A 21,104-nucleotide genomic window follows, 5' to 3' on the forward strand; every position below is an offset into this window, starting at 1 on the left:
TTCAAATAAATAAGTAAATAAAGTAAATAGGATGCAGGTGTCTTAACCACGAGGCTAAACACCTTGTTTCAGTGTGTGTAATTTTTAACAAAATATGGGTTATCACCTGATGGTAATACTTTAGTAATAAATGATAAACACATTTTGACCAAGTGTGTGACTTCAGTATTGCTTTTAAATATATAGGTTTTTGGGGGCTGGTGCTGCGGCATAGTAGTTAAAGCTGCTGCCTGCAATGCTGGCATCCCATATGGACACCAGTTCAAGTCCCGGCTGCTCCACTTCCAATCCAGCTCTTTGCTATGGCCTGGGAAAGCAGAAGATGGCCCAAGTCTGTGGGCCCCTGCACCGTATGGGAGACCCAAAGATGCTCCTGGTTCATGACTTCGGATTGGCCCAGCTCTGGCCATTGTGGTGATTTGGGGAGTGAACCAGTGAATGGAAGACCTCTCTCTCTCTGCCTCTGTAATTCTGCCTTTCAAATAAATAAAATCTTTATATATATATATATATATATATATATATATATATATATGTATGTTTTGAAAATTGGTCACAGTAATACCTACATTTGAAAAACAGCAAATGCTTAGACAATCAATGTTTGGAGTATAAGTTTGTGGACATCTTGAAATGCTAATTGAGAGCTGCTAATGTTTAGAATTACTAAAAGGACTTTTAGAGGGTTTTGAAAATATTCAGATATATAAGGAACAAAGTTTTAAAGTATTAAAATAGGTAAATAAAACTTAATTTAAAATTCTGCTTAGAGTGCAAGTAAATGTTTCTTTTAATACACTAAGGTCTACACCTTATCTTCCATTTTTAAGAAGTCTGTTTTGCCATATGGTTTAGGAAAAAAGATTTCATTCTCCTGCTCCCTTCCTCACCCCGCACCCCCGCCATCTGAAAAGCAAATGAGGTAAAATGGTAACCTTTAAGTTTGGTTTCCTTCAGCCTGATCAGGTATCAGCCTTGGCTCTCTCCGGCACTGTACCTGGGTTGACGGTGAGGAGAAAGAGCCAGAGAAAGGAGGAAACAGCGTGCCATCAGCTGTGTGTTAAGAACTTCATTGTGGGGGCTGGTGTTGGGGCACAGCAGGTTAAGTAGCCACCTGCAATGCCACATCACATCACGTATGAACGCTGGTTTGAGCCCTGGCTGCTCCAAATCCAAAGTGGCTCCCTACTAATGCACCTGGGAAAGCAGCAGCAGATGGCCCAAGTGCTTGGGCCCCTACACCCACATGGGAAACCATGATGGAGTTCCAGGCCCCTGACTTTGGCTTGGCCCAGTCCCATCCATTGTGGCCTTTTGGGGAGTGAATCAGTGGATGGAAAAATCTCTCTGCCTTTCAAGTAAATAAGTGATCTTTAAAGAAAAACATATATATATATATATATATATATGTATATATATATAAAGAATTTCATTGTGGAGAGCTTAGTGGGCATCTGAATTCTGAGTGCTTCTGAGTTTCAAGGCCATTAACCACCTTGCATCTCTTTAAGGGTTTGAATAAGAGTCGAGCCTGTACCTGCGAGCTGGAAGATGCCTAATCTTCACACCTTTGGCAGTTTCCCAAGGGCTAGAGGCAGGTTCATTCATTCAGCAGGTACATCAGTCAATCCAGATTTTTCTCTGAACCACTTGAGAGTTGCAATATCAAATTCCTTCATCCCTAAATGCTTTTGTATGCATTTCCTAAGACTTACTTTGGGCTGGCATTGTGGAGCAGTGAGTTAGGCTACAGCTTGTAAGCTGGCATCCTATATCAGAGTGCAAGTTTGAGTTCCAGCTCCTCCGATTTCTGATCCATTTCCCTGTTATTGCACCTTGGGAAGATGGCCCAAGTGCTTAGGCCCCTGCCACACACATGTGGGAGAGCCAAAGGGAGTCGCAGGCTCCTGGCTTTGACCTGGTCCAGCCCCGGCTGTGTTGCAACCATCTAGAGACTGAAACAGCAGATGGAAAATAATTATCCCTGCCTTTCAAATAAGTAAATGCATTGAAAAAGATTTACTTCTTGGGGCCGGTGCTGTGGCGTAGCATAAGCTGCCACCTGCAGCGCCTGCACCCCATAAGGGCTCTGGTTCAAGTTCCGTTGCTCCACTTCCGATCTAGCTCCCTTCTAATGGCCTGCGAAAAGCATAAGATGGCTCAAGTGCTTGGGCCCCTACCACCCCGAGGTGGGAGACCTAGAAGCTCTTGGCACCTGGCTTCATTCTGGCCAGCCCTGGCCATTTGGGGAGTGAACCTAAAGATGGGAGATATCTTTCTCTCCCCTTTCTGTCTCTGTTAACTCTGCCTTTCAAATAAGCAATCTTTTAAAAAATTTGCTTCTATAGCCATGTTATAATCATCAAAACTGAGGAATAACCATCAATGGAATGTTATCAGAAGGTTCCCCAGCTTGGGTTTTCTGTTTCCTGGTCATGTAGGCTGGCCCTATTCAGGAGGCAGTGGTGGCAGTTTTTCCATCTTGTCATTAAGATAAAAATGTCTGTAGGAGTTCTCTGTGGTAATGGTTAATATTTGTCCCTTTGTAATTAATAATTAATGTGTAGAAAGCATATTAGTCTATTCCTGCATATCACATCACCCCACACCTTAATTAAGATAATCACCCCTGTCAAAATGTACAAGCATTGTTATGTTAATCAAAAAATTTAAAAAGACAAAATACACATACAAGGAAAAGCCACTTTTGGGGCTGACACTGTGGCGCAGCAGGTTAAAGCCCTGGTCTGTGGTTCTGGCATCCCATATGGGTGCTGGTTCATGTCCTGGCTGCTCCACCTCTGATCCAGCTCTCTGCTCTGGCCTGGGAAAGCAGTGGAAGATGGCCCAAGTCCTTGGGCTCCTGCACCCATGTGGGAGACCCAAAGAAGCTCCTGGCTCCTGGGTTTGGATTGGCACAGCTCCAGCCTTTGCATTCAATTGGGGAGTGAGCCAGCAAATGGAAGACCTCTCTTTCTCTCTGCCTCTCCTAATCTCTGTGTAACTCTTTCAAATAAATTAATTAATTAAAAAATCTTTTTCCATTAAGTGGCTCTGTCCAGTTAAACAAAATGATACTCACTAAACTACTGACATGCAAATGATCTAAATGTGCTGATTAAAGTAAAGAACTATAATTACATTATCAGTAACTTAGAGTTTACCATTTAGAGGACTATAATAGCTATCATATACTATGTGTGTGTGTTTAGATAAAATACATGACTAAAGAAGACAAAGATAGGTTATAACAGAATTCTAAAATTATGAAAGCCATATATAAAGGAAAGTCTGGACCATGGAAGCATTCTTTAAAAATCGAAATTCATTTTTTTTAAACTATTTTTTTTTTTGACAGGCAGAGTGGACAGTGAGAGAGAGAGAGAGACAAAGAGAAATGTCCTTCCTTTTCCGTTGGTTCACCCCCCAATGACCGCTGCAGCCGGCACGCTACGGCCGGCGCACTGCGCTGATCCGAAGCCAGGAGCCAGGTGATTATCCTGGTCTCCTATGCGGGTGCAGGGCCCAAGCACTTGGGTCACCCTCCACTGCCCTCCCGGGCCATAGCAGAGAGCTGGACTGGAAGAGGAGCTACCAGGATAGAATCCGGCACCCCGACGGGGACTAGAACCCGGTGTGCCGGCGCCGCAGGCGGAGGATCAGCCTACTGAGCTACAGCGGCACTGGCTAAAAATCTAAATTCATACAACTTAGTAAGTATATAAGGATAGCAGTAGAAACATGTCTTTTCTTTAAAACTGACATGGAAGGACCGGTACTGTGGTGTAGTGGGTAAGGCTGCCACCTGCAGTGCTGGCATCCCATATGGGCACTGGTTCAACTCCCAGCTGCTGCGCTTCCAGTCCAGCTCTCTGCTATGGCCTGGAAAAGCAGTAGAAGATGGTCCAAATCCTTGGGCCCCTGTACCTTCGTGGGAGACCTGGAAGAAGCTCCTGGCTCTTGGCTTTGGATTAGTCCAACTCCAGCTGTTGCAGCCATTTGGGGAGTGAACCAGCAGATGGAAGACCTCTCTCTCTCTGCCTCTCTGTAACTGTGCTTTCAAATAAATAAATATATCTTTTAAAAAACTGACATGGATAATTTTTATAAAATGTCACAGACATAGGTATTAATAAAGCTGGAATACACTTAATCTTTGTACATAATGTTCAGGCCAAGATGACCTTCCACAATGATGGAATCTTGGACAATCAATTCTGTATATCAAACACTGCAGCAAAAGATTTAAACATTTATCTACTAATTCAAGGGAGGCCGATCCTTATTCTCTTTATAGTCTGAAAGCAGAACTGTTTTGCCTGAATGAATGACTACACCTGGCAAACTGTACCTGATATAACAGTGTGTGTCAGCCACCTTGCTGGGGTCAATTTTGTTTCACAGAAAGTGGCCAATGGGGCCAGTGTTGCAGCATAGCAGGTAGAGGTGCCACGTGCGATGCCAGCATCCCATATGAACACCAGTTCAAGTCCTGGCTGCTCCACTTCTGATCCAGCTCCCTGACCCTGGAAACGCAGTAGAAGATGGCCCAGCATTTGGGCCTCTGCCACCCACATGGGAGACCCAGTTAGAAGCTCCTGGTTTTGGCCTGGCCCAGCCCTGACTGTTGTGGCCATCTAGGGAGAGAACTAGAGATGGACAATCTCTTTCTCTGTCTCTCCCTACCTATCTCTGCAACTCTGCTTTTCAAATAAATCTTAAAAAAAAAAAAAAAAAAAAAAGCAGCCATTAAACCATTTCCCTTTCCTCATCCAAGATTTGAAAAATATTCATACAGTATACAGAAAGGCCTATTACTTACCACAGGACATGTAGTATATGAAAAACTGAACTTAAAATGACATACGTACGCTGACAGCAAATATACTGCTACACTCTGTACCAAAGACACTGGAAATTTCACAAACATCTCATGACACAGTGATTTCCAAGGAATTTATTTAATTAGACTTTCAGAGGGCTCTAAAAATCTGCATTTTTCACAAGGACCCCAGATGATTCTAGGTTCTGATTGCAAGTATAGTTTAAGAAAGTAATTTTAATGTTCATTTGTGTCACATTACATAAACAATAAAATTAAATTATAAGTCATGTAATTTAACTTCTTTACATTAAAAGATACCTAAATACAATATGGTTCAAAAATGAAATCATATGTAGTTCAAAAAGATGCTAAACCAAAGCCGTACAATGAGAAACATTAACAGCAAATGCAAGTACAAATGAAGATATTCCTCTGAATGCACATTTCAACGCGCATCAAAGACCACCACTATATTCATCTGAGTTAAGGAAAAAAAATGTAGCTGAAAATTATAGAAAAAGACTGAAGACTTCCAAATCACTTTCTATGTACAACAAGCTAGTTTGTTAATTTAAAATGCACAAAGACCTGGAATTCACTATTTATTACGACAACTAGATGGAAAGTAAATAAAAGCTTTCAATTTTTATGAGCACTTTTTCCAACCAATGAAAAAAACCCAATGTATCAAAAAGCACTGAATGCTAAAGGTAATAACTTGTGATTTTAAAAAACTGTTATGTTAGAAAATTACAACTCACTCTCAGTATTTGGTCTAATGTGTTGGCTCCACTTTTTCCCACCAAGCAGCATACACAATATTTGTATTACTCCTTGTATAATTTATTTGTCAAGCTTAACAATCAATTCTTATGTAAATACAGAATCTCTGGAAAATAAACTTATGAGAATCAAAATCAACTAGTATTTCAATTATTTAGTGCTTGAGTTCTGGTCTATGAAAAATGCTAATCATATCTCTTTAATTAACCCAAAGTTCTTACGCTTTCTACCAGAAGTAGTCTCTATCAACCCCTGCGTCACTCTGCAGTTGGCTCCTACCTCAGATTTTAAAAGTAGGGTTAAAGGATACATCTTTTTGTCCTTTTCTTGTACATTATTCTGTATCCACATTCTCTGCATCTGATTGGATCCCTGGATTTTATTTCATTTTCGGTGTGACATTCTAGGGAGAAGAAAAAAAAAAGGCTTACTCAAATTTAAAAGGAAAACAGTGCACACAGGCAAATTATCTTAAGCACATCAGGCAAGGGTATGCTATTACAAAATATACTCAATGGGAAAAAAGAGAGTTGTGGGCAATGCTGTTTTTCCAGAGCAAACAAGAGTTTTAAGTGGTGCTACGAGGCGCTCCTTTATAACTTTATTATTATTATTATTTGACAGGCAGAGTTAGACAGTGAGAGAGAGAGAGACAGAGAGAAAGGTCTTCTTTTGCCGGTGGTTCACCCTCCAATGGCTGCCGCGCAGCCGGCGCACCACGCTGATCCGATGGCAGGAGCCAGGTGCTTCTCCTGGTCTCCCATGCGGGTGTAGGGCCCAAGGACTTGGGCCATCCTCCATTGCACTCCCGGGCCACAGCAGAGAGCTGGCCTGGAAGAGGGGCAACCGGGACAGAATCCGGCGCCCCGACCGGGACTAGAACACGCTGTGCCGGTGCCGCTAGGCAGAGGATTAGCCTGTTGAGCCACGGCGCCGGCAGCTCCTTTATAACTTTAAACACCAATGACTCATCCAGTCAAAGGATAACTGTAATAATTTCAAAAACAAATTAAGCAAAGTACTCTTACATTATGTAGCGTCACCCTTACCTCCACAAATATATATCATTGGCTGCTGCTTCGGGGGCTGAACGTCTTTCTGGGCGTCCATTGTCGGTCCCTGCAATCACAGAATCAAATCCTCAGCATCACAAAGGGGATCTTCACAAACCCGAACAGCCCTCCCTCCCCTTGTCTTTTCAGGAAAAACTGAAAGAGATCCCAGTTCCCCCTCATCTGCGCTCTTCTCCGTGCCTGGGAGTTAGGTCTAAGGAGCAAACCACACAGAGACACACAAGTACTGAGAGTCGACCCCAAACTGGGCACGATAGAAAATGATCCGCATTTTGTTCCTTCATTATAATCTTCACAACAACCCTCGAGTGTCACTCCTATTTTATACACGAAAAAAGCGAGGCTGAGAGATACTAGTTTGCGCAGAATTAATTACTCAACGACTAAAGGCAAAAGGATTCAGATTCGGCTGCAAGGCTCGAGTTCTCATCTAAAGATGTACCATCTTTCCAAACTATAGCCTGAGATTTAAAATATATATATATATATATATATATATATATATATATATCCCTCCAAAGGGGAACAGACTAACCGCCGGGAAGAATACTAAAATAATTCCCAATGGCTAAACAGCTCAACTAAAAGAAACCAGGGAAAGGACTGACGGCACCAACTCCTCCACCAGCATCTCCTGACTCTAACCTCGTACTGGACCTTCTGAGCCCCCAAGTGTCTTTCTGGTTTGGCTCAAACACCCACACCTAAATCCCAGCCCCATAACGCCTTACCTGCGTAGCACGGAGGAACTCCGCATCTGCTCCCAATACGCAGCGTCGCTGTCAACTTCCGGCGCTGGCTTATGACGCAAGACGAGCACCGCCCCTTCCGCCCGGAAACCGAGATTGCGTAAGGTTCTAAAACCGGTTCTCTTGCACACATCGGATTCTGTGGACATCGAATACCTTTTTTAACCCTTAGCTATTCTCATTTTTCAGGAAAGAAAATCATTGTAACAGTTCTTCAAAGGAAGTTTGTATTTCTGACTCGTGAGATTGGCGGAAATGAACGCTTTTCCGGAAGAACCGGGACTGAGAAGAGGGACGGAGGTGGCAAGTGCCGGTGGAATCCTGAACGCGCCGTTCCTCTAGTGACTTAGGCTCGGTTAACCAGTGATTTTTTTTTTTTTAACCACGTAGAAAAGCACTTTCCAGGCTGTTTTCGGGTTGTTGGGTACCTGTGTGCCAGCCGCCTCCCGTCCTTGTCATGATTGATCGCGTTTTTGCTCTCCAGCCCTTTGCTTCTCCCTCGCCTCCACTCCTGTTACTCGTTTTACAGCGCAGGCGCACCTGCGGGGCCGCACCCTCGACACCTCGCACTTAAAGCTAAAGGATTTGGGTAGCTTTAGCGGTTCACTGACCCTCCCTCGGTCCCATGTATTCCTGCTAGGAGAAAAAAAAGAAGTGCTTGTGGGAGTTGCAGTCTTTCAAAGATCAGAATATTCAGTGGCATAAATGCCGATTGGATTCCGAACATTTACATTCGTTTACTTCTTTCACAAAAGATATTTTACTTATAATAGAAGCAGAGCTAAGAAAAAAATTATTACAACTTTATAGAAATAATTGTGTTTTTTTTAATAAAGATTTATTTCAAAGTCAGAGTTACACAGAGAGAAGAGAGGCAGAGACAGAGAGAGAGGTCTTCCATCTGATGGTTCACTCTCCAATTCGCCACAATGGCAGGAGCTTCTTCCTGGGCTCCCATGTGGGTGCAGGGGTCCAAGGACTTGGGCCATCTTCCACTGCTTTCCCAGGCCATAGCAGAGAGCTGGATCGGAATAGGAGCAGCCGGGACTAGAACCGGCACCCACATGGGATGCTGGCACTTGAGGCCAGGGGTTAACCTGCTGTGCCACAGCTCTGGCCCCAGAAATAATTGTTAATAGTTATTATAAAGTTAATTGTAGAAGCAGGCTTGCTTCCCCCACATGCACTGTGTCTTTGGTATCTTATTAAGTAGGACTCCATCCGTCAACTTGAGAACTTTAGCTTCACCTTTCATTTCCAGAAGTTCAAACTGTGTGGTTGCATCTCCACAGACCAACTTGAGACATCCAGCTGGGATTTTCCCATCTTTCCAGGGGGAAGGAGTTTGGCCTAGCCCAGCTCCACTGCTCAATTCCAGCTTCCTGCTGATGGCCATCCTGGGAGGCAACAGGTTCTGGCTCAAGTACTTGATTCCCTCCCACCCATATAGGAGAACTGGATTAAGTAACCGGCTCCTGATTTCAACCAGGGCTGTTGTGTGCATCTGGGGAGTGAGCCAGCTGATTCACTCTCGGCCTCTGTAATAAAATAATATTAGGGCCAGCGTTGCAGTGTGGCAGGTAGGGCCACTGCCTGTGACACCAGCATCCCATATGGGCAGTGGTTCACGTCTTAGCTACTCCTCTTCCAATCCCACTCCCTGCTAGTGTGCCTGGGAAGGCAGCAGAGGATGGCCAACTGTTTGGGCCCCTGCACACACATGTCAGATCCAGAGGAGGCTCCTGACTCCTGGCTTTGGTCTGGCCCAGTCTTGGCCATTGAGGCCATTTGGGGAGTGAACCAGTGGATGGAAGACCTCTCTCTCTCTCTCTCTCTCTCTCTCTTCCTTTCAAATAAATAAATATTTTTAAATGGAAATTTTCACATAAGAAATCAAATATTTTTGGGGAAACAGTTTCCTGCTTCTTCCTCCACAAACATGCTAACAGAGCATAAATATGGCCATCACGCCTGTTACAATCAAAGAGAAGCAGTCATTCAATACAAGAGTTGCAATAGGTTTCTGTATGAGATGTATAGACGAGGTCATTATCTGAAGATAAAGATGAGGGAGTGGTTCTAAAAGTGAAACTCATTTCAAGCTGTTCTGTTTTCTAACAGCAATCAAAATATCAAGGTGATGCTGATGACGCATGGAGATGAATGGATCAACCCGTGTAGAATTGGAATGGATCCTGCCTGGTACCCTATGAAATGGTAGGGTGGTGACAAATGATAGCACAGAGATTCACATCTACAAGTGTACATACTGGTGCTAGTGCCCAGCATGACACCTACCTTCCTAGCAGCTGGAACCAGTAGTTTGAGCATCACCGTGTAGCATGCTGTATAGAAACTACCTTCTGTCAATAAGAGCTAACTTTTCTTGAGCACTTACTACATGGCGCACATCACTGCATTGCTCTGTGCTAATGAGGGTGGTTGTCTTGCCATCTTGGCCAGGAGTGTCTTTAACTTCTTTTAATGTGGTTATGGAGATGAAAGTTGCTGTTGTTGTCTTGAATACCTTACTTTTTCTTGCTTATATTTTAAATATAACTACATCATTTGATTGTTAGAATAATTAGAAAACTCTCCCATTACATTATTTTGCATGGTCCCCAAAGGAAATGTGAGCTCTTGTGGAAAGTAGATGGGTTTCAGGCCGGCGCCGCGGCTCAATAGGCTAATCCTCCACCTTGAGGTGCCAGCACACTGGGTTCTAGTCCCGGTCGGGGCACCGATTCTGTCCCGGTTGCCCCTCTTCCAGGCCAGCTCTCTGCTATGGCCCAGGAGTGCAGTGGAGGATGGCCCAAGTGCTTGGGCCCTGCACCCGCATGGGAGACCAGGAGAAGCACCTGGCTCCTGCCTTGGGATCAGCGCGGTGCGCCAGTCGCAGCGCACCAGCCGTGGCAGCCATTGGAGGGTGAACCAACGGCAAAAGGAAGACCTTTCTCTCTGTCTCTCTCTCTCTCTCACTGTCCACTCTGCCTGTCAAAAAATAAAAAAAAAAAAGAAAGTAGATGGGTTTCAGAATTTAGAGTCAATGATGCGGTGACACCAAACCCAAGAGAGGGAAGGGGTGGTGGTGGAAAGACCGTGGTGGGTAAAAAACAAAAAGCACAGCTCATTGGCTTAAAGGTGGAGTATATATGAAGTAAGTTCAATCTAAATGTAACTAGATGTCTTTTTGCCTTTTGGGGGGCAGAGGGGTGAACTTTATCCATTGAGCAATATAAAAAAGTTATCATATGTTCTTTTGCTCTTCAATCATACTATCTTAAGAAAAAATAAGTTACTGGGAAAAAAAAAAGAGAAAAGGGCAATGTTTATTTTAAATAGTGTTTTGTGGGAAGCCGGCATTGTGACGCAGTGGGTGAGTCCCATGTATCATCGGAAAGCTGCTTCAAGTTCCATCTGCTTCTGATCCAGCTCTGTGTGAATTCACCCAGGAACGCAGTGGAAGGTGGCTCCAGTACTTGGGCCCCTGCCATCCATGTGAGAGACCCAGATTGATTTCCGGACTCCTGGCTTGGCTTTGTTCAGCCATGGCTCTTGTAGCCATGTAGGGAGTAAAGCAGTGGATGGAAGATCTGTGTGTGTGTATGTGTGTGTCCCTCTCTCTTGCTGCTCTGCCTTTCAAATAAATAAAAATAAACCTTAAAAGAATAAATGGATTTGGGGGGTGTTATGTGGATTTTATTTACCCATAGGCAAAATTCCCTGCCCTGTTTACATTGGGATGGGGGTGGGGAGCAGACATTAAACAAAATAAATCAATACTGCCATGTTTCTGAAGACGATAACACAGAGGAAATTTAACCAAGAGACCGGATGAGATGATTGTCACAGAGATTTGTATTGAAGAGCTAGCAAGGGTACCATTCACTCCGAGAGGGATTGTGTGTGGGGACAGCTTTAAAGAGGTGCTGTTTTGAAGTGAAATTCACCAATTCCTCACCTCAGGTCCTCCTGGTGCCTCAAACTTAGCAACCCCCTTAGTTTCTCCCAAGCCTGGATTCCTCACCCTCTCGCCTTGTGGCCATGCAGTTGATTCTGCCAGCTGAACTGTCAGGTTCAGGTTCCTCTCCACCCCTACTACCTTCCAGAGTAATGCAGTCTCCCAGCGAGTCTCCTGGTAGCCACCCTCACCTCTCTTAATTGTGTCCTCCCGCCTGTCTTCGGAGCAGTCTTTCTAAATCACTCTGTGTTGCCTAGTAAAACTTCAGACTTTCAACATGCATCCCAAACTCTTCATACCGTGCCCTCCGCCCCTTCTCAAGAATTTTCTCTTGCCCTTTCCAAAAGTCGTAGTCTTTAGCTCTAAAAAATTATGTGCCGTTTCACTAAGGTGCCCAACTGTTGGAATTTTCCTGCTGTTGCACATTTTCTTTTGAGCTTGGAATTCCCTGTTGTCTGCGTTTTAAATTCTCCCTGTCCCACCAAAATCCACCTTATGTCATGGTCATTATGAAGGTAGCGCTGCACCCTTTTCCCAAGTAGCATAAGTTGGTCCTGCTCTCCTGTGCCACAACACTTGTACCAATGAGACCTTGAGCAGCAGTAGCCGGGCCTTGCTCCCTTTAGCTTGCCCTGTGCTCGGCCCAGTAATTTGCACATAGCTGGAACTCTGTCATATTATTGTGATTTTTAAAAATTATTTATTTATTTATTTATTTATTTGAAAGTCAGAGTTACACACACATAGAGGTCTTCCGTCCACTGGTTCATGCCCCAGTTGGTCACAGTGGCCAGAGCTGCACGGAAGCCAGGATCCAGGAGCTTCTTCCAGGTTTCCCACGTGGGTGCAAGGGCCCAAGGACTTGGGAGATCTTCTATTGCTTTCCCAGGCCACAGCAGAGAGCTGCATCAGAAGTGGAGCAGCTGAGACTCGAACCAGCACCCACATGGGATGCCAGCACTGCAGGCGGCAGCTTTACCCACTAAGCCACAGTGCCAGCCCCAATTATTGTGATTTTTGAGCATACTTCATTTAAGATGGCCAAGGGACATTCACAAAGAGCATAAGCGCATGCAAGCGCGCACGTGTGAGTGTGTGTGTGTGTGTGTGTGTGAGAGAGAGAGAGAGAGAGAGAGAGGTAGTAGCGGCTGTTACTGGTTTTAATGTGGCACTACAAGTTCTGAGTGAGAATTATGTAGCATAGGATAATAGAAGCTAAATATTGAAGAAGGAGGTCTCATTTAGAGAGCAGGTGGGTGAAAGAAGGGGTCTTAGAAGCTGCCAAGGGCAGGACTGTGCCTAGTATATAATAGATAGCCAGTAAGGCCGGTGCCATGGCTCACTAGGCTAATCCTCTGCCTGCAGCACCGGCACCACAGGTTCTAGTCCCGGTCGGGGCGCGGGATTCTGTCCCGGTTGCCCCTCTTCCAGGCCAGCTCTCTGCTATGGCCCGGGAAGGCAGTGGAGGATGGCCCAAGTCCTTGGGCCCTGCACCCGCATGGGAGACCAGGAGAGGCACCTGGCTCCTGGCTTTGAATCAGCGCGATGCGCCGGCCGCAGTGCACCAGCCGCGGCGGCCATTGGAGGGTGAACCAATGGAAAAGGAAGACCTTTCTCTCTCTCTCTCTCTCTCACTGTCTAACTCTGCCTGTCAAAAAAAAAAAAAAAAAAAAAGATAGCCTGTAAACACTCATTGAACCTAACCTAGAACCTAGAGTTTAAAAAAATTTATTTAGCACTGAGGTATCTGGGAGTTTGGTTAGGGTTAGGATTAAGTTTAAACTGTCAAATGCCGGCGCTGTGGTGTAGGAGGTAAAGCCACTGCCTGCAGTGCCGGCATCCCATATAGGCACCCGTTGAGTCCTGGCTGCTCCACCACCCATCCAGCTCTCTGCTATGGCCTGGGAAAGCAGTAGAAGATGGCCCAAGTCCTTGGGCCCCTGCACCCGTGTGGGAGACCAAGAAGAAGCTCCTGGCTCCTGGCTTCACATAGGCGTAGCTCCAGCTGTTGTGGCCATCTGGGGAGTGAACCAGTGGCTGAAGGACCTCTCTCTATGTCTCTCCTTCTCTCTGTGCAACTCTGACTTTCAGATAAATTAATAAGTCTTAAAAAAAAAGTTTAAACTATCAATGGCATTTCACTTTTTTCTCTTAAAGATTTATTTATTTGAAAGAGTTACAGAAAAAGAGAGGGAGAGACGGAGAGAAGGGTCTCCAACTGCTGGTTCCCTCCCCAGATGGTTGTAGACGGCCAGGGCTGAGCCAGGCAGAAGCCAGGAGCTTCCTCCAGGCCTTCCACATGGGTGCAGGTGCCCAAGCACCTGGGCCATCTTCCACTGCTTTCCCGGACGCATTAGCAGAGAGCGCTCGGGCGCTCCTGCAGCCGGGTCAGGGAGATGCCTGCGGGTACTCGGGCGGCCGCTGGGGGCGCTGCGGGGCCGGGGGGGCGTGGCGCGGCGGGGCCGGGGGGCGTGGCGCGGCGGGGCCGGAGGGGCGTGGCGCGGCGCGGGCCGGGGCGGGGCTGCGCGCAGCGGTTCCTCGCGGCGGGCAGTTCAAACCGAAGGAGGGAAAGGCGGCGGCCCCAAGCGGACTTGGCGTGGGGGTTGCCATAGCCCGGCATCCCTGGGGGCCCTGCCGCGGCTCCTCCCCGACGCGCCCGGCTCCCCGGCTCCCAGCCCCGCCCGGGCGCCGCGCCCTCTGCCCCCAGGTGGGCGCCGGCTAACGGGCCCCCGGACGCCCCCACGCCCGCGCCCCACTGTGTTGTTTTCCAGGTGCCAGGGCCTGCTGTGCTCCAGGTGCCGCCAGCCCGGCCTGGAGAAGGTGGCCGGAGGGCGCGAGCGGATCCTCGGCGTCCCGGTGAGACCGTTAGGCCGCCAGCCGCCGGCAGCGCCTCAGGGGCCGGGAGCGGCGGCCCCCGCTGCCTTTCCGGAAACCCGGCTGGGGAGGCTCCTCTGGAGAAAAACCCGGCTCCGGAGAGGCCTGTTCCCTGAGGGGGCTGCAGGAAAAAAAAAAAAAAAACACCCCGAGGGACCCCGGCCCCGGGCCTGCGGACGCGCTAGGAGCGATCCCTGCGGCGCACAGCCCGGTGGAACCGCGTGGTCGCGGTGTCGCGCCGCTGCCGCGCGTTGGGATGAGTTGTCCAGCCTGAGGGTGCTTTTGTTTTTCTTCCCTCGGAGGGCCGGGGCTGTGGCCTGAATTTGAAAGGCAGAGGTGAGAGGTTTTCTGATTTGGAAGGCTGCGTAGCTTTGACGTCTAAGAGCCCGAGACTTCCCGAGGGTAAGAGCTAGCTGCCTCTTTGACAGAGGAAAACGATTCGAATACGGTTAAATAGCGAATGTGTGGTTTTCTGGTTTGACAGATGCTTTTCAAAAAAAAAAAAAAAAAAAAAAGAGCGCTTTAGAGATAAGTGTTCTTAACACTTGATCGGGAGCCGGGTATTTTTAAAAAGCCCGACTGAAACAGACTGGTTTGATCGGTCGGTGAACATTCCCTGATTGTACATGGATGCTGTTAAAGAGTTTCGAGTTTTTTGAAAAATCAAGTTTTGAGGCCATCTTCGGGGTAGTCAAAGATGAAAAGGATGACAACAGGGAAAGCTCGTTGGAGGCAGCTGCAAATGTGTAGATGAACAGAAAAATATAAGGTGTGTGTGTGTGTGTTGCCAGTAGCTTGTGGTTTTTAGGGGAGGGAGTATGACCGCCTGGTTTCTAACCATTTTGCCTCCTGGTTTCCCAAATTCGAGCATAGTGAGACACCTAGTGGTAAAATAGCAGAACGGTTACATTTTATTTATTTGAGACAGCGTCACTGGTTCACTCCCCGAATGCTGGTTAGCAGGCAGGGCCGGGTCAGGCCAAAACCAGGAGCCAGGAAATCCATCCAGGTCTCCCAGGAGCACTGGCCTCCTAGTCACACATTGTTAGGAAACGAATGAGGTACTCTGATAAGGGATACTGCTATCCCAAGAGGCATCTTAACCACTGCACCAGATCCCTGTCCTTTTAAAAGCACTCCCTGACCTAATTTTACCAAACCGAGTACAAACTGTTTTTTAATACAATGATTCTCAGAGATGGGGAAATTAAGATGTCATTTGAAAACACAGTCTGTATTATTAATACTTGGAAAACAAAAAAGATTTTAAAATATGAACACATATTTTAAAATGTTTTGATCAAAGTTTGATCATTGTTTTGGCTCTTACACGTGTGCAGAAGTTAGCACAGATCTGAGGGCATGTACGTAGCTAAGGAACATGTGTGGTGGGCATTGGGGCTCAGGGGCTTAAGCCATTGCCCGGGACATCTGTGTCACTTTTCCGGAGTGCCTGTTTGACTCCTAGCTGTTCCAATCCAGATTCCTGCTAATCCACTTGAGGAAGCAGCAGGTGATGGTCCAAGTACTTAGGCTCTGCCACCCATGTAGGAGAACCAGGTTCCTGACTTGAGCCTGGTTTAGCCCCACTGTCGTAGGCATTTGGGGAGTAAACTAGCAGATGGAAGATCTCTGTACATCTCTCCCTCTCTCTCTGTCACTCTACCTTCTAAATAGAGAAATCCTTTTTTAAAAGGAAGATGCGTGAGATGTATCTACAGGAGGTGTGGAAGGGGTAGGTGTTGTGGCCCAGCTGGTTAAGCTGCTGCCTTCAATGCCCACATGCCCTCCCAGAGTGCCAGTTCAAGTCCTAGCTGCTCTGCTTCTGATCACGCTGCCTGCTAATGCATCCTGGGAGGTAGCACATGATGGCCCAGTAATTGGGTTCCTGCATCTATGTGAGAGACTTGGGTGGGATTCCGGGTTCCTGGCTTTGCCCTGGCCCAACCCTGGCTGTTGTGGGCATTTGGAGAGTGAACAGTAGGTGGAAGATTCTCTGTGTGTGTGTGTGTTTCTGTGTTCACTCTGCCTTTTAAGTAGATGAAAAATAAATATTAAAAAATTATTTTAAGGGGGTATATGATTCTGTTTTAATTATTTTAAAGATTTCTGTTTTTTTGTTTTTTTTTTTTTTTTTACAGGCAGAGTGGGTAGTGAGAGAGAGACAGAGAGAAAGGTCTTCCTTTTTGCTGTTGGTTCACCCTCCAATGGCACATCGCGCTGATCCGAAGCCAGGAGCCAGGTGCTTCTCCTGGTCTCCCATGCGGGTGCAGGGCCCAAGCACTTGGGCCATCCTCCACTGCACTCCCGGGCCATAGCAGAGAGCTGGCCTGGAAGAGGGGCAACCGGGATAGAATCCGGCGCCCCAACTGGGACTAGAACCCGGTGTGCCGGCACTGCAAGGCGGAGGATTAGCCTGTTAAGCCACTGCGCCGGCCGATTTCTGTATTTTAAAAGAGATGTAGACAGAGAGAGGAAAAGAGTGAGAGATCTGCCATTGGCTCGTTCACTCCCTAGATGGCTGTAACAGCCAGCACTAAGCCAGGCCGAAGTCAGAAGCTTCAGATGGGTCTCCCACTTGGGTGGCAGGGTCTAAACACCTGAGTCATCTTCAGCTGCTTTCCTTGGGCCATTAGCAGGGAGCTGGATTGGAAGTGGAGCAGCTGGGACATGAGCCAGCACCCATACAGGATGCCAGCATCACAGGAAGCAGCTTTACCTGCTACACCACAGTGCCAGCCCCTGCTTTAAATTTTTTAAATTAATTTTTTTTGTTTATTTGAAAGCCCCTGGCTTGAAAGGCAGGGACAGAGAGATCTTTCATTCACTTGCTCACTCCGCAAATGCCTACAACAGCTGGGGCTGAGCCAAGCTGAAGCCAGGAGCCCAGAACTCAATCCCAGTTTCTGGCATGGATAGCAGAGACCCGAATACTTGGGACATCGGCTGCTGCCACCCTGGGTGCATATTGGCAGGAAACTGGAGTCTGAGACAGAGCCAGTGCTGTAAGACAGGCGCTCTGAAATGGGATGCAGGCATCCCAAGTGGCGTCTTAACTGACGTGCCAAATGCCCACTCTGAGAGTTTCGTTTTAAAAGGTTAAATACTTGCCCCGGTAAAAATGATCTTCCAATGATCATTATACCATAAAGAAATGTTTTGATCTGTTGGAAATTAGCATTTTTTTAAAAGATTTACTTTATTTATTTGAAAGCCAGAGTTACAGAGAGAGGGGAGAGACAGAGAGAGATCTTCCATCCACTGGTTCACTCCCCAAATGGCTGCAAAGGCCAGGGCTGGGCCAGACTGAAGTCAGGAGTCAGAAACTTCATCCAGGTCTCCTACATGGTGCAGGGGCCCAAGGACTTCAGCCGTCCTTCACCTTTACCCACTATGCCACAATGCCAGCCCCAGCTATTTGATTTTGTAGCAAGCCCATTCTCTTACATATTTAACTGTTGTATATTAGGCATAAATAAACTACTATACCATTATAGTTCACTAAAATAAATTTTCTTAATATCTTTATTTTTTTTTTAATTTTTATTTTTATTTGAAAGGCAGAGAGAAGTAGAGGAAGGAGAGAGATCTTCCATCTGCAAGTTTACTCCCCAAATGACTACAACAGCCAGGGCTGGGACAGGCTGAAGCCAGGAGCCTGGAACTCCATCGGGGTCTCCCACATGGGTGGCAGGGACCCAAGGACTTGAGCTGTCTCCTGCTCTCTCCCAGGATGCACATTAGCAGGAAGCTGGATTGAAAGTCGAGCAGTCAGGACTCGAATCAGGCATTCCAATGTGGGACACGGGTGTCCCAAGCAGCTATTTCACTGCTGCACCAAACACCCCGTCACTGTCCCCGCCCCAAATCTTTTAATAGAGGGAAAAATCATGCCTTTGGCCTGCAGAAAACTGAAGGAATGATAATTTTCTTCATATCTTTTTCATAATCTGGAGAGGTATCAAAAACTGTAATACATTTATCTTTGCTTTAAGATTTAATTGAAATTTATTTTTCTAGAAAAGATTTATTTATTTATTTATTTTTAATTTTTTGACAGGCAGAGTGGATAGTGAGAGAGAGAGAGACAGAGAGAAAGGTCTTCCTTTTTGCCGTTGGAAACCCTCCAATGGCCGCTGCGGCCAGCGCATCACGCTGATCCAAAGCCAGGAGCCAGGTGCTTTTCCTGGTCTCCCATGCGGGTGCAGGGCCCAAGCACTTGGGCCATCCTCGACTGCCTTCCCGGGCCATAGCAGAGAGCTGGCCTGGAAGAGGGGCAACCGGGATAGAATCCGGCACCCCAACCGGGACTAGAACCCGGTGTGCCGGCGCCGCAAGGTGGAGGATTAGCCTGTTAAGCCACGGCGCTGGCCGAAAAGATTTATTTTATTTATTTGAAAGACAGAGTTACAGGAGAGGTAGAGACAGATAAAGAGGTTTTCTACCTGCTTGTTCACTCCCCAGATAGCCGCAATGGCTGGAGCTGTGTCGATCTGAAGCCAGGAGCCAGGAGCTTCCTCCGGGTCTCCCACATGGGTGCAGGGTCCCAAGGACTTGGGCTATTCTCCACTGCTTTCCCAGGCACATCATTAGGGAGCTGGATCTGAAGTGGAGCAGCCTGGACTCAAACCAGCTCCCATATGGGATGCCGGCACTGCAGGCTGGGGCTTTGACCTGCTGTACCACAGTGCTGGCCCCGCAAATAAAGAAGGAATATGAATATACTGTTGAAAAAGTTAAGGAGTAAAATATTGCCTAGTGTTAATCTTTATCCATATAATTACTGAGGTTTTTTTTTTTTTTTTTTTTTTTTTTTTTTTTACTTTTTGACAGGCAGAGTGGACAATGAGAGAGAGACAGAGAGAAAGGTCTTTCTTTTTTTCCATTGGTTCACCCTCCAATGGCCGCTGTGGCCTGCGAGCTGAGGCCGGCGCACCAGGAGCCAGGTGTTTCTCCTGGTCTCCCATGCGGGTGTAGGGCCCAAGGACTTGGACCATCCTCCACTGCCTTCCCGGGCCACAGCAGTGAGCTGGCCTGGAAGAGGGGCAACCAGGACAGAATCTAGTGCCCTGACCAGGACTAGAACCCGGTGTGCCGGCGCCACAAGGCAGAGGATTAGCCTATTGAACCGCGGCGCCAGCCAAGTATTCTTTAAGTAATTGATTTGAATTCATTATTTGCAACTTGAAGTGTGTTATAAACAGTGGTTACCCTGACAAATAGTTGTCTATTTGCTAATTCAAGTCTGAAACCGGAGCTTAGGTCTCAAAAACCATGTAGAAGGCATGAGTAAGTGTGGCGTGCCAAGTTTGAAGCAGCCCCCTATCTGTGGTGCAGTGATTCATGTTGACTAGCTAAAGAAGAATGTTCATAATTTAGCAGTGAGATAAATAGTCTTTTTTTTTTTTTTTTGAGAGGCAAAAGAGGGACAGATAGAGTGCCCATCCATTGGTTCACTCCCCAAAATGCCTGCAAGAGCTAGAGGTGGGCCAGGTGAATCTCCAAGCTGAGAGCCCCATCCAGGTCTCCCACACAGGTGGCAGGAACCCAATTACCTGAGCCTTCACTGCTGCCTCCCAGGGTCCAGCAGGAAGCTGGAGTCAGGGGTCAGAGGCAGGCATCCAGCCCAGGTATTGTGACATGGATGTGGCAGTCTTTTTTTTTTTTTCTTTTTTCCCCCACAATCAGATAGAATTTATCCAGAGAAAAAAATCTTGTAGAGATTGACCAACTGCCATCATGCTCACAGAGTGAACAGGTGTCAGAGGCCTTGACCCCAGCAGGCTGGGCCCTTTAAAAGGCTATGGGGTTAGAGTTGGTGGGGGACAGTGGGCAGCTATGAGCTTCTCCATACTGGTCTTAAGTTTTGTCCCACTGACTTCTAAACCTGGGGAGGAATGCAGGGGGTGAGATTGAACTGGTCTCTTGAGAGAAGGCAGGGGTAACAAGAACCCAGAATGGCTGAGGCTTATGTCCTTGTTCCATCAATTTTGACTCTTAGTATAGATAAGGAGATGAGGCACCATTTTCTTTCTGGCTGCTTCCTGCTGATATGGGTTGTTGATGCAGGACTGGGTATCTGTACTCCAGATCAGATTGATTGAAGAGCAGTCTTGTGTTGTTCCTGTGTGATGGCTTGGGATATAGCAGTCACTCCTTCCTGCAGGAACCTCTGGACTTAGTTAATTATAGGTGGTGGAAACAGGAGCACTATGATCATGAAGACAAAAGGGGATATCAGAGATTGTCCATGGTGGAAAAGATGGATGAAATGAGGACAAAGGGGAAAATAGGAAAGCAGGAGTCCTGCCCGACAGTTAGTGGGAAGACAGGTGTATGCCTGGTTGCCACAGGGACAGAACACTCCCATTTTGTTTCCAAAACTAAAGACAGAGTCATTAGAGAATCTAAGAAAGGTGCTGTCCAAACCAGGAGGGAGTTTTCCCATTGAGAGGTAAACAGAAACTGACAGGAGGGGCTTGGTAATAATCAGGTGGGTGTTAAGGCCTGGCCAGGTATATATGAGGTCCAGACCCCTCTCTTCACTGGAAGAGACATCATAAGGGAGGTGTGAACCTCCTTAGGGAAGGCACCCTGTTGACTTCCATTACCTAGCTGGCCTGGGAGGAGAGCTGGCCTGCATAGGCAGTTAGTATTGAATAGGTGGCATCTTTAAAAGAAAGTTTACAGCTCTGCCTTGATTGTTACTGGCCCTAGGCTGTCCTCCTGATGGTGGTGGTTACTTTGGAAGCTGGCAGAATGAAGTGCTTTTTCAGCTTGGGGCCAACAGGGTCTGTGGTTCTGACCCTTCAACCCCCAGGGCAGTTCTGTTTCTTGTG

At 46.8% G+C, this 21,104-nt stretch overlaps 2 protein-coding genes across 3 annotated transcripts in view; one reads left to right on the top strand and one right to left on the bottom strand.

Moving 5' to 3' along the window:
- Positions 1-4,942: 4,942 nt before the first annotated feature.
- On the bottom strand, positions 4,943-7,546 carry POLR2K (RNA polymerase II, I and III subunit K). 2 transcript variants are annotated; one of them, XM_062189488.1, is made up of 4 exons: positions 7,413-7,546; positions 6,658-6,727; positions 5,919-6,011; positions 4,943-5,293 (listed from the first exon to the last, which is right to left on the bottom strand). In XM_062189488.1, exons 2-4 carry the CDS (start codon positions 6,716-6,718, stop codon positions 5,271-5,273), a joined length of 177 nt encoding a protein of 58 aa, XP_062045472.1. In that variant the 5' UTR covers positions 6,719-6,727; positions 7,413-7,546; the 3' UTR covers positions 4,943-5,270. The 2 variants fall into 2 exon arrangements, with proteins under 2 accessions (XP_062045472.1, XP_062045473.1); XM_062189489.1 differs by lacking the exon at positions 7,413-7,546 and adding an exon at positions 7,327-7,401.
- Positions 7,547-7,685: 139 nt separating this feature from the next.
- The window catches only part of FBXO43 (F-box protein 43), a 30,689-nt gene continuing 17,270 nt past the window's right edge, over positions 7,686-21,104 (top strand). Inside the window, exons 1-4 of the mRNA XM_062189864.1 lie at positions 7,686-7,737; positions 7,915-8,019; positions 13,775-14,368; positions 14,527-14,667. Of these exons, the coding sequence (XP_062045848.1) occupies positions 7,686-7,737; positions 7,915-8,019; positions 13,775-14,368; positions 14,527-14,667 (892 nt within the window). The remainder of the gene's footprint in view (positions 7,738-7,914; positions 8,020-13,774; positions 14,369-14,526; positions 14,668-21,104) is intronic.

This window comes from Lepus europaeus, chromosome 4 (genome assembly GCF_033115175.1).
Source record: "Lepus europaeus isolate LE1 chromosome 4, mLepTim1.pri, whole genome shotgun sequence".
NCBI lineage: Eukaryota > Metazoa > Chordata > Mammalia > Lagomorpha > Leporidae > Lepus > Lepus europaeus.